This window comes from Pan paniscus, chromosome 6 (genome assembly GCF_029289425.2).
Source record: "Pan paniscus chromosome 6, NHGRI_mPanPan1-v2.0_pri, whole genome shotgun sequence".
Taxonomy (NCBI): Eukaryota; Metazoa; Chordata; class Mammalia; order Primates; family Hominidae; genus Pan; species Pan paniscus.
In genome coordinates this window covers 83,726,201-83,738,583 of record NC_073255.2, presented here as the reverse complement: position 1 = coordinate 83,738,583, position 12,383 = coordinate 83,726,201, and the positions used below count along the sequence as shown (strand labels likewise).

Genomic DNA, 12,383 nt, shown 5'->3' with positions numbered 1-12,383 from the left:
CGCCTGGATAATTTCTTGTATTTTTGTAGAGACAGAGTTTCACCATGTTGCCCCCAGCTGGTCTTGAACTCCTGGGCTCAAACAATCCACCCACCTTGGCCTCCCAAAGCGCTGGGATTACAGGCATGAGCCACCGCACCCTCGCTGTATTTCTAGAGCAGTGCCAGGCATATGATAGGCCTTCCAGAAATATATGTCGAATGAATGAGTGAATATGAAAACAATTCAGAGCAGTTGTTCCCTGAGTTTAGGGAAGACCAGAGAGAGATCTGGGTGGCCCCTAAGAATCTGTTACCCATGATCACGGTGAAACAGAAATAGATGACAGAGAGCAGGGGTGGTATCTTTTAGAAGAAAATAGGTGACCATCTATACTGGGCCAGTTCTATAGTTAGCAAGATGACATGGGAGGAGAGCTATTTTTCTGAGCTTTATGTAACAGATGTGGTTTTGTATAAATCACACTTCTGTAAACTGAATCCTCTCTTAAATGTACTAACGGAGATTGCTATTTAAGGGTATCGAATGCCAATGTCTTCTGTGAAATGAATAATAATCTCCTAATTTGGCCTTAGTGGCAATTCACATTTTCCAGAAAAAAATTTACTTACATCAGGGTATACTTGTCTGAGCTGAGAAACTGACTTCATTCTTCACATTTCCACCATCTTTATTCTTTGCTCTCATTCTTCCTTTTTGTTACTGTTTTTCTTCTCTTTTTTTTTTTTTTTTTTTTGAGACAAAGTCTTGCTCTGTCGCCCAGGCTGGAGTGATCTCGGCTCACTGCAACCTCTGCCTTCTGGGTTTAAGCAATCCTCCTGCCTCAGACTCCCGAGTAGCTGGGATTACAGCAGGCACATGCCACCACACCTGGCTAATTTTTGTATTTTTAGTAGAGATGGGGTTTCACCATGTTGGCCAGGCTGGTCTCAAACTCTTGACCTCAAGTGATCCACCCACCTGGGCTTCCCAAAGTGCTGGGATTACAGGCATGAGCCACTGTGCCCGGCCACTGTTTTTACTTTTAGCTGAATTTTTTCTTAGACTCTGACATACAATGTTCTTCTGTAACATCACCTGAATTAACAGTGCCATGGGCCCTTCCGAGGCCAAATGAGTCCAATTTGGGGGTGGAGCAAAGGAATCTAGGGGTGTGTGTACAAACTCGGGGTACAGGATTCTCAGATGATATCCCGGCCTAGCCAAGTCTGGGAACCACTGACCAAAGGCTTTCTTTCTACACACAGCGATTCCTGCAGAAATAGAACAAAAGGTGGGATGTCAAGGATGTTGGGTGGGAGGCCAAGGTGGGAGGCTCACTGGAGCCCAGGAGGTTGAGACCAGCCTGGGCAGCATAGTGAAACCCCATCTCTACAAAAAAACTTGGAAGAAAAAAAAAAGGATGTGCTCAAGGGAGAGGCATCAGGTTTTCTAGTGCTGGGATGTGGCTGGGGCTTGGCTCATTCACTTGACAGAAAGGTCACTTTTAGAAATTGGACACTGCAAGAGACCCAGAGCTGGATAAGGGATGGTTCCCGTGCTGGGGGATCTCCTGTAAGTCAGGCATCACCCACCTTGAGTCTTCAGATCATTGGAGATAAGTAGCAGTATATTAATAAAAGAGAAGAGACAAAACTAACCTCACTGTTAGAAAGCTGGGGAAACAGCTGGGTGCGGTGGCTCATGCCTGTAATCCCGGCACTTTGGGAGACTGAGGAGGTCAGGTCACCTGGGGTCAGGAGTTCAAGACCAGCCTGGCCAACATGGTGAAACCCCCATCTCTACTGAAAATACAAAAATTAGCCACGTGTGGTAGCTCACACCTGTAATCCCAGCACTTTGGGAGGCTGAGGCAGATGAAACACTTGAGGTCAGGAGTTTGAGACCAGCTTGACCAACATGGTGAAACCCTGTTTCTACTAAAAATATAAAATTAGCCAGAGTTGGTGGCATGTGCCTGTAATCCCAGCCACTCGGGAGGCTAAGGTGTGAGAATCGCTTGAACCCAGGAGGTGGAGGTAGGTAGCAGTGAGCCGAGATCACACCACTGCACTCCAGCCTGGGTGACAGTGAAACTGTGTCTCAAGAAAAAAAAAGAAAGAAAGAAAGCTGGGGCGACGAGAGGGTGGTAGAGGGCATGAAGAGAGGAAGTTGGGCAATGCTGGTGGTTTGTGGGGAGGGCGCAGCCCAGGGTTTCCCACTCTTGCTGACAAGCTGCCTATCCGGAAGGCTTCCCCTGGAAGCTCTGGCCAGGGCCATTACGAAAGGCCACTCCAGTCTGGCTCTGTGAATAGTGAAAGATCAGGATATGTCTGGTGGATTTACCCAAGGCTGCGCTTTCCAGGGAGGGTGACTTGCCCAACCAGTGACTATGATGAATGGGGAATGAGCCCTCTGGGTGCAATACCTGCCAGCGTGACTTTGCAGTTTGGGGTGCTAGGGAAGCGGAACCAAGGTTTCCTCCATGCCGACAGGAGCAGCAGCCTTACAAGGGAGGAGCCCCTTTCGAAGCCACAGCTCCCTGTGGGTGAGAGGAGGGCATATGGGCCCGCTTCTCCTTTTCCCCAAGGCCTGGTGTCCGAGTCTCTTACCCTGTGCCCTACATTCCAGGCCCCTTTGAAAGCCTAAGTGGGCACCCCGAAGGTCATCACGGATGTTCTGTTATGGAGGGAGGCAGCTGGCATATGGGGAAAAGGAGACCAAGAAACCAAGACTCACGCAAGGAACCAGGCTGAGGCTGGGTGCGGTGGGTCACGCCTGTAATCCCAGCACTTTGGGAGGCCGCTGCAGGAGGATGGCTTGAGGCCAGGAGTTCGAGACCAGCCTGGGCAACACAGGGAGATCCTCACCTCTACAAATAATAAAAAATTAGCGGCTGGGTGCGGTGGCTCACGCTTGTAATCCCAGCACTTTTGGAAGCCGAGGCAGGAGGATCACCTGAGGTCAGGAGTTCAAGACCAGCCTGGTCAACATGGTGAAACCCCGTCTCTACTAAAAACTACAAAACAAATTAGCTGGGAGTGATGGTGGGTGCCTGTAATCCCAGCGACTTGGCAGGCTGAGACAAGGGAATCGCTTGAGCCGGGGAGGCGGAGGTTGCAGTGAGCTGAGATCACGCCATTGCACTCCAGCCAGGTGACAGAGCAAAACTCCATCTCAAAAAAAAAAAATTAGCTGGGTGTGGTGGCATGCACCTGTGCTCCCAACTATTTTGGGAGGCTGAGGTGGGAGGATTGCTTGAGCCCAGGAAGTCGAGGCTGCAATGAGCCATGATTGCACCACTGCACTCCAACCTGGGCAACAGAGCAAGACCTTGTCCAAACAAAAAAAAAGTAGTCATCTAAATGTAGTTACTGTTGTTCCCAGCATCGGTTAGATCAATCACTGTGCCTGACATATACCTCCCTGGTAAACATGAGGAGGAGGACACAGGCTCGGGCACCAGCATGCCTTACCCCAAAGTGATGGCCAGTAATCAGCCTCTGTATGTGTGGACATCCACCCTCATAGGCTGCCCTGCCTAGTCCAGGGGCCAGCAAACATTTTCTGCAAAGGGCCAGATGGTAAATGTTTTTGGCTTTGTGGCTTCCTGCTGCTACTATTTCCTCCTCCTCCTCATCCTCCTCCTCTTCCTCCTCCTCCCCACCCTTAAAAAGCCAGGCATGGTGGCTCGCGCCGGTAATTCCAGCACTTTGGGAGGCTAAGGTGGGAGGATCGCTAGAAGCCAGGAGCTCAAGACCAGCCTGGGCAACAAAGTGAGACCCCGTCTCTACAAAAAAAATTTTTTTAATTAGCCTGGCGTGGTGGTGCGCACCTGTAGGCCCAGCTACTTGGGAGGTGGAGGTGGGACGATCGCATGAACCCAGGAGTTCAAGGCTGTAGTGAGCTATGATCGTACCACTACACTGCAGCCTGGGCAACAGAGCAAGACTCTGTCCCTAAACAAGAACACAAAAACCAGTCCTAGCTCACAGGCCATGCACAAGCAGGCTGAGGCCAGGTTTGGCTGGTGGGCGGTGGTTTGGACCCCTGGCAGCCTGTCCTTTCTCATTCTTGTCTAGGACGATGTTACGAGATACTTTGTTTTTGTTTTTGTTTTCTTTTCTTTTCTTTTTTTTTTTTTTTTTTTTTTTTGAGACGGAGTCTTACTCTGTCGCCCAGGCTGGAGTGCAGTGGTGTGATCTCAGCTCACTGCAACCTCCACATCCCAGGTTCAAGCGATTCTCCTGCCTCAGCCTGCTGAGTAGGTGGGACTACAGGTGCGCACCACCACACCCAGCTAATTTTTGTATTTTTAGTAGAGACGAGGTTTCATCATATTGACCATGCTGGTCTCAAATTCCTGACCTCAGGTGATCCGCCTGCCTCAGCCTCCCAAAGAGCTGGGACTACAGGCGTAAGCCACCGCGCCTGGCCATTTTTTGTTTGTTTTTGTTTTTGTTTTTTGAGACAGAGTCTCGCTGTGTCACCCAGGCTGGAGTGTAGTGGCACAATCTCGGCTCACTGCAACCTCCACCTCCTGGGCTCAGTCGATCCTCCACCTCAATCTCCTAAAGTGTTGGGATTACAGGCATAAGCACAGTCAGAGGAGAAGGAAGGAAAGGACAGGAAGGAGTAGTACAGTCTTTATCCCTTTGAGGACAAGATCCACCTTTTTTAAGGGTGGGGAGTCAGGGTCTCCATCTGTCATTCATGATAGAGTGCAGTGGCACAGTCATAGCTCACTGCAGCCTCCAACTCCTGGGCTCAAGCAATCCTCCTGCCTCAGCCTCCCAAGTAGCCACCACTACAGATATACCACCATCCCCAGCTAAATTTTTATTTTTTGTAGAGATGGGGTCTTACCATGTTGCCCAGGCTGGTCTTGAACTCCAGGCCTCAAGTGATCCTCCTGCCTCGGCCTCTCAAAGTGCTGGGATTCCAGGCATGAGCTGCCACACCTGGCCACAGGGTCCACTTCCTATCATCTGTGTGCTCTCTAGCAGCCCCTGGTGTGGTGCCCTGGATCCTGGCAGCCATGTGCAGGTGCATGGCTGTCCACAACTGTCTGTGAAAGGCCCTCTTGTGGTTGTATGGCAAAGAGCCTTACTATCTGTGTGGCAGCCTTGCCCTGCGTGTAGTAGGTATTCAGTAAAATCAGTTTCTCAGGCCAGTGTGGTGGCTCATGCCTGTAATCCCAGCACTTTGGGAGGCCGAGGCAGGTGGATCACTTGAGGTCAGGAGTTCGAGACAAGACAGGCCAACATGGTGAAACCCCGTCTCCACTAAAAATACAAAAATTAGCCAGGCGGGGTGGTGGGTGCCTGTAATCCCAGCTATCAGGAGGCTGAGGCAGGAGAATCACTTGAACCCGGGAGGCAGAGGTTGCAATGAGCCGAGATCGCGCCACTGCACTCCAGCCTGGGTGACAGAGTGAGACTCCGTCTCAAAAAAAGAAAAAAAAATCAGTTTCTCAGTGTTTTTTATCTTTTGTTTCCTGTGACAAAATACATATAACATGAAATTCGCTATTGTAACAAATTCAAGTGTATAATTAAGCAACATTTGGCACATTCGCTATGTCATGCAACCGACATGACTGTTTAATTTCAGAACATTTTCACTATCCGTAAAGGAAACCCTGTTCCCATTAAGTAATCACTTCCCACCCCTCTCCTACCAGACCCCAGTGGCCACCAGTCAGCTCTCTGTCTCTATGGATCTGCCCATTCTGAGCACTTCATACAAATAGAATCACACATTGTGTCCCATTTCATGTCTGGTTTCTTTCATGTAGCATGTTTTGGAGGCTTATCTACCTTGTAACTGTGTGTGTGTGTGGTGGTAAAATATACATACCATAAAATTCACCATTTTAGGGCCCAGCGCATGGCTCATGCCTGTAGTCCCAGCACTTTGGGAGGCTGGGACGGCCAAAGAGCTTGAGCCCAGGAGTTTCAGACCAGCCTGAGCAACATAGTAAGACCCCGTCTCTACAAAAATTAGCTGGGTGTGGTGGCATGTGCCTATAATCCCAGCTACTCAGGAGGCTGAGGCAGGAGGATCACTTGAGGCCAGAAGTTTGAGACCTGCCTAGGCAACATAGTGAACCCCATTTCTACAAAGGAATTTAAAAATTAGCCAGGTGTGGTGGCATACACCTGTCGTCTCAGCTATCTGGGAGGCTGAGATGGGAGGATTGCTTGAACCCAGGAGGTTAAGGTTGTAGTGAGCCATGTTTGCACCATTGTACTCCAGCCTGGGCAACAGAGGGAGACCCTGCCTAGGCAACATAGCAAACCCAATCTCTACAAAAGAATTTAAAAATTAGCCAGGTGTGGTGGCATGCACCTGTCGTCTCAGCTGCCTGGGAGGCTGAGATGGGAGATTGCTCGAATCCAGGAGGTTGAGGCTGTAGTGAGCCACGTTTGCACCACTGTACTCCAGCCTGGGCAACAGAAGGTAAGGCATACAGTAGGGTGGAGGACGTTGGTTGGCAACAGGTTTGTGTTGGACCCTGGCAGTTACAGAAGGCAGCACGGTGTGGGAGAGGAGGCGTTCTCAGATGGACCTGGGTTTGAATTCTGGCTTCACTTCTTGCTGGCTGTACTCCTTGCAAGTAGCTTGTCTTGGAAAATAGGGGCCCAGATTTCTTGCCCTCTAGGGACCAAAGGAGGATGAGAAGTAAATTACCAGTGCAGTGCCTGGGAGGAGGAAGAGGCCCAAGTGAGGGTCAGTGGCTCCTGCTACTACCACTAATCTGGTGACAATGGCTCTATGATGATTATTATTATTTTTGATCAAGAGAAGAATTAAAAACACCCTGATGTTGGGCAGCAAATTCCAAGTGTTGTAGCTAGGACCAGAGCAGTCTCACGGAGCACAGAAGGCTCCCCACGGTGGGGACGCTCTGTTTGGCTTTCATGCCTCACCTGTCCCTCTACTCTCCCAGGCTCACCTCATCTCCATTTGGTTCTATACTCTCCCTGTCATCCTCACTCAGGTGGTAGGTCCCAGCTGTTAACCTGAGCTATTGCCACCTGTACTGCAACCTGCCATGGCCAATTTTCTTTTCTTTCTTTCTAGTTTTCTTTTCTTTCTTGTGTGTGTGTGTGTGTGTGTGTGTGTGTGTGTGTGTGTGTGTGTGTGTGTGTCCCAAGTTGGAGTGGTGCAGTGGTATGATCATAGCTCACTGCAACCTTGAACTTCTGGGCTCAAGCCATCCTCCCACCTCAGTCTCCTGAGTAGCTGGGATTACAGGCACCTGCCACCATGCCCAGCTAATTTTTGTATTTTTAGTAGAGACGGAGTTTCACCATGTTGGCCAGGCTTGTCTTGAACTCCTGGCCTCAAGTGATCTGCCTGCCTCAGCCTCTCAGAGTACTGGGATTACAGCCTCTTTTTAAAAAAAAAATTATTATTATTTGAGATGGAGTTTCACTCTTGTTGCCCAGGCTGGAGTGCAATGGCACGATCTCAGCTCACTGCAACCTCCATCTCCTGGGTTCAAGCGATTCTCCTGCCTCAGCCTCCCGAGTAGCTGGAATTACAGGCGCCCACCACCAGGCCTGGCTAATTTTTGTATTTTTAGTAGAGATAGGGTTTCACCATGTTGGTCAGGCTGGTCTTGAACTCCTGACCTCAGGTGATCCACCCGCCTCGGCCTCCCAAAGTTCAGGGATTACAGGCATGAGCCACCGCGCCCAGCCTTTATTTTATTTTTTTTGTGAGACAGAGTTTCTCTCGTCACCCAGGCTGGAGTGCAGTGGCACGAACTCGGCTCACTGCAACCTCCACCTCGTGGGTTCAAGTGATTCTCCTGCCTCAGCCTCCTGAGTAGCTGGGACTACAGGTACGCGCCACCACCCCTGGCTAATTTTGTATTTTTAGTAGAGATGGGATTTCACCATGTCGGCCAGGCTGGTCTGGAACTCCTGACTTTGGGTGATCCGCCCACCTCCGCCTCCCAAAGTGCTGGGATTACAGGTGGAGCCACCGTGCCCGGCCTCCTCTGCTTTTGTTTTGCCCTTCTCCTTTCCCATCTGTGCTGCCTGTTCTCAGGTTTTCCTTCTCTGGCCCCTTGCCTGGGGACCTGCCACCCCCACCCGGGGCACATCCCCGTGCCTGCTCCTGCCGTGGGACCTTTGCGAGCCAGCCTGGCCTTGGCAGCCCCAGGGCTGGGCTCCTGCCAAGAGCTGTGTGTATGTGACCTGACAGTGTCCAACTGGCCCCACAGGCCAGGCCCAGGCCCAGCTCCCCACACAAGCAAGGCCAGAGGGTTTCCCATTGGCCACTGCCTGGCTGGGCTGTCCCAGGCGAGCAGAGGATGGGGAGTGCTGGGGAGGGAGGAAGAGAGGCTGGGAGAAAGGCGCCCTTCCTGCGGTGCCTGCTGGTAATTGGCTCTCCGGAACCAGCCGGGGACACGAGGGCCTGCTGGGTCAGGAAGTGGTGGACAATGCCACCCTTTCAGGGGAGACACGGCTTGGTCTTAGGTCCTGTGTGACTCCAGTCCAGAGAACAGCCTGTTCTCAGATGATGTTCCCTAACCCAGAGCCCCCACCAGAGGTGAGACACCCAGCCCCGCACTGCCCGCCCTTGGTGCTGGGAGGGGCCCCCAGGCATTGGCCTGTGGCGGGGCGGGAACAGTTCAGAACCAAATGATGTCCTTCAGAGAGCCTCGGGCCGGGAGGGGAAGGGAGTAGATTTTCTCAAGAGACTGTGAATCACATACCTGGGACTTTTTTTTTTTTTTTTTTTTTTTGAGACAGAGTCTCACTCTGTCACCCAGGCTGGAGTGCAGTGGCACCATCTCAGCTCACTGCAGCCTCCGCCTCCCCAGTTCAAGTGATTCTCCTGCCTCAGCCTCCCAAGTGGCTGGGACTACAGGCACGCACCACCATGTCTGGCTACTTTTTGTATTTTTGGTAGAGACAGGGTTTTGCCATTTTGGCCAGGCTGGTCTTGAACTCCGAACCTCAAGTAATCCGCCCATCTCAGCCTCCCAAAGTGCTGAGATGACAGGTATGAGCCACCGCACCTGGCGTACCTGGGACTCTTTCTAAAAAAATTTTATAGAACAGGCGCAGTTCAAGACCAGCCTAGCCAACATGGTAAAACCCTGTCTCTACTAAAAAAAAGAAAAAAAATACAAAAATTAGCTGGACATGGTGGCGGGCACCTGTAATCCCAGCTACTGGGGAAGCTGAGGTAGGAGAATCACTTGAACCTGAGAGGCAGAGGTTGCAGTGAGCCAAGCTCACACCACTGCACTCCAGCTTGGGAGACAAATGGAGTGAAACTCCCATCTCAAAAAAAAATGTATATATATATATATTTTATATAAATAATATATAAAATTTTAATATATATAAATATATATATATTTTAATAGTGATGGGATCTTACCATGTTGCCCAGGCTGGTCTTGAACTCCTGGTCTCAAGAGATCCTCCTGCCTCGGCCTCTCAAAGTGCTGGGATTACAGGCATGAGCCACCATGCCTGGCCTCTACCTGGTACACTTTAGAGGCGAGAGTGCTGGGAAGCAGCCAGTCCTGATGATTTATGGACTTATGACCTGCCTTCGCGACTGTGGGCCTACAGGAAAGGAGAAGGCAGGGTCCTTGTGCTTGGGATTCTAGTCTGGGTAGGGAGGGAAGGTAATACTCAGTGTCAAACGTATTGAGAGAAATAGGAATTCAAAAAAAGAGAAAAAAAAGGCCAGGTGCAGTGGCTCACAACTGTTATCTCAGTACTTTGGGAGGCTGTTGGGGGAGGGTCACTTGAGCCTGAGTTCAAAACCAGCCTGGGCAACACAGGGAGACCCCATCTCTACAAAAAATACAAAAAAATTAGCTGGGTGTGGTGGCACATGCCTGGAAGTCCCAGCTTTCCGGGAGGCTAAGGCTGGAGGATCACTTGAGCACAGGCATTCAAGGCTGCAGTGAGCTATAATCACATCACTGCACACCAGCCTGGATGACAGAACAGGACCCTGTCTCTTATAAAAAAAAAAAAAAAAAAAAGGCCTGGATGAGGTGGCTCATGCCTGTAATCCCAGCACTTTGGGAAACTGAGACAGGTGGATTACCTGAGGTCAGGAGTTCAAGACCAGCCTGGCCAACATGGCGAAACCCTGTCTCTACTAAAAATACAAAAATTAGCCAGGTGTGGTGGTGTGGGCCTATAATCCCAGCTACTCCAGAGGCTGAGGCAGGAGAATCACTTGAATTCAGGAAGCAGAGGTTGCAATGAATCAAAATTGTGCCACTGCACTCTAACCTGGGCAACAGAGCAAGACTTTGTCTCAAAAAAAAAAAAAGAAAAGAAAAGAAAGAAGGAAGAGAGAAAAATACATTGTTGGCCTGAGTAGCTTGGTTAAGTCTTAAAAAATAAAGGTACCTTGGGAGGCCGAGGCGGAAGATCATGAGGTCAAGAGATCGAGACCATCCTGGCCAATATGGTGAAACTCCGTCTCTTCTAAAAATATAAAAATTAGCTGGGCATGGTGGCGCACACCTGTAGTCCCAGCTACTCAGGAGACTGAGGCAGAAGAATCACTTGAACCAGGGAGGAGGAGGTTGCACTGAGCCGAGATTGCGCCACTGCACTGCAGCCTGGCGACAGGGCAAGACTCTGTCTCAAAAAAAAAAAAGAAAAAAAAGAAAACGGTACCGTTGAGTATGAGCTTGAAGGAGGTCAGGGTTTGGAAAGTAGAAAGAAGAGGGAGCATGTATGGTGGAGGGTGGGGTGGAGAGGTGGTATCCCAGGTACACAGTGTTAGTGAGCCATGGGAAACTGGTCCTCGCAGGGAACTTCTGCCCTGGAAACCCCTCAGTATCTGACATTCCCTGGCCCCCTGGGGGACCCATAGGTTGCCTTAGAACCCAGAATGAGCCCCCAAGAAGCCTTGCCACAGGCTCGGCAATGGGCCCCAAACCATAGAGTGGGCTCTGCCTCATTGGTACAGCCACTATGATGAAGTGTTGCTTGGGGAACTGGGGCACGATGATGACAGTGCCTGAGAGCTCTTGTGAGCCCCCCCAGAGCTGCAGGAGAAGGGTCTGGGACAGTCCTGGCAAGCTCAGGCAGAGCTTACAGGTGCCTTGTAGCCGCTGGTTTAGGAAGAAACTTCTTTCCACAAGCCAGTGCTTAGGCCAGGTCCTTGTCAGTTGCACTGGATTCATACTGGGAGGCGGTGACTCCCACGGTGTTCCCCACTTTCCTTAGCACACTGGAGAAGTAACTCATTCAGGAGAATGGAGGGTCATTTGTGTCATGTTCCTCCCCTGCTCAAGAGCCTTCTGTGGATCCCCAGTACCCATCAGATCACAGTTTTCCTCGACCTGATATCCAGAGCCCTCCGTCATCTGATCAGCCGTTTCAGAGTCTAAAAATGGGAAGAGACCTAGATGTCATCTAATGTAATCTGAACCTGTCCATCTTTTTCACAATAACCCAGAGAGGTTGCCTCCCTTCTGCATGTGTGTTTCTAATAATGAGGAGTTCTCTTTCATGAGACAGCTTTAAGTTCATCCAGAAACTGCCTCTCTGGACTTCTGCCCATTGGTCTAGGTTTGAGCCTCTGGAGTTTTTCCTGCTTCCAGATGGTCACGCTTCAGAATACTGATATTTCTCTAAATTTTCTTCAGATATTAAGTCCATTTCAATCCAGGTCACTCTTTTTTGGAAATGGTCCAGCTTGTTAGTTTCCTTCATAATGTATAAAGCCTGAAACTGAATAGTGTTTCACGCATGGCCTTATCTGTGTAGAGAACTGGAACCATACGTTCCCTCCTTTTAATGCATCCAGAGAGATCAGACTTGCATGTTCATCAACCGTATCAAAATCTTGCTATTATTAAGTTAGCAGCCAAATAAAACACCTTAATTCTTTTTTTTGTTTTCTTTTGAGACGGAGTTTCTCTCTGTCACCCAGGCTGGAGTGCAGTGGCGTGATCTCGGCTCACAGCATTCTCCGCCTCCCGGGTTTAAGCAATTTTCTGCCTCAGCCTTCCGAGCAGCTGGGATTACAGGTGCCCACCACCACGCCCGGCTAATTTTTTGTGTGTTTTTAGTAGAGATAAGGTTTCACCATCTTGGCCAGGCTGAACTTGAACTCCTGACCTCGTGATCCACCCACCTCAGCCTCCCAAAGTGCTAGGATTAGAGTCGTGAGCCATGTGCCCGGCCAAAACACCTTCATTCTTTTCACAAGTGCTGCTTTGAGTCACGGCTCCCCGGTGCCAGTGAGTTTAGGCCTAAGTGTAGAAAATTTCCTTTGTACCTACTGGATTTCATCTTGTGAATTTTAATGCATTTTTCCAGTCTGTGGATTCTGATCATGTCTCTGTGGTGTAGAGGGCCTTGTCTAGTGCCGAGGTTGTGATCCTGAGCCTGAGCTTG

General features: G+C 50.1%; 1 protein-coding gene and 1 long non-coding RNA gene across 4 annotated transcripts in view; one reads left to right on the top strand and one right to left on the bottom strand.

Moving 5' to 3' along the window:
* The window catches only part of LOC134730686 (uncharacterized), a 28,225-nt gene extending 20,003 nt beyond the window's left edge, over positions 1–8,222 (bottom strand). Inside the window, exon 1 of the long non-coding RNA XR_010112606.1 lies at positions 95–8,222. This is a non-coding gene — a long non-coding RNA (uncharacterized LOC134730686). The remainder of the gene's footprint in view (positions 1–94) is intronic.
* A 135-nt stretch (positions 8,223–8,357) lies between these two features.
* The window catches only part of LOC129398227 (huntingtin-interacting protein 1-like), a 78,955-nt gene continuing 74,929 nt past the window's right edge, over positions 8,358–12,383 (top strand). For all 3 annotated transcript variants that reach the window (XM_055115059.2, XM_063605789.1, XM_055115060.2), the window contains exon 1: positions 8,358–8,544. In XM_055115059.2, the coding sequence (XP_054971034.1) occupies positions 8,512–8,544 (33 nt within the window). In that variant the 5' untranslated portion in view covers positions 8,358–8,511. The remainder of the gene's footprint in view (positions 8,545–12,383) is intronic.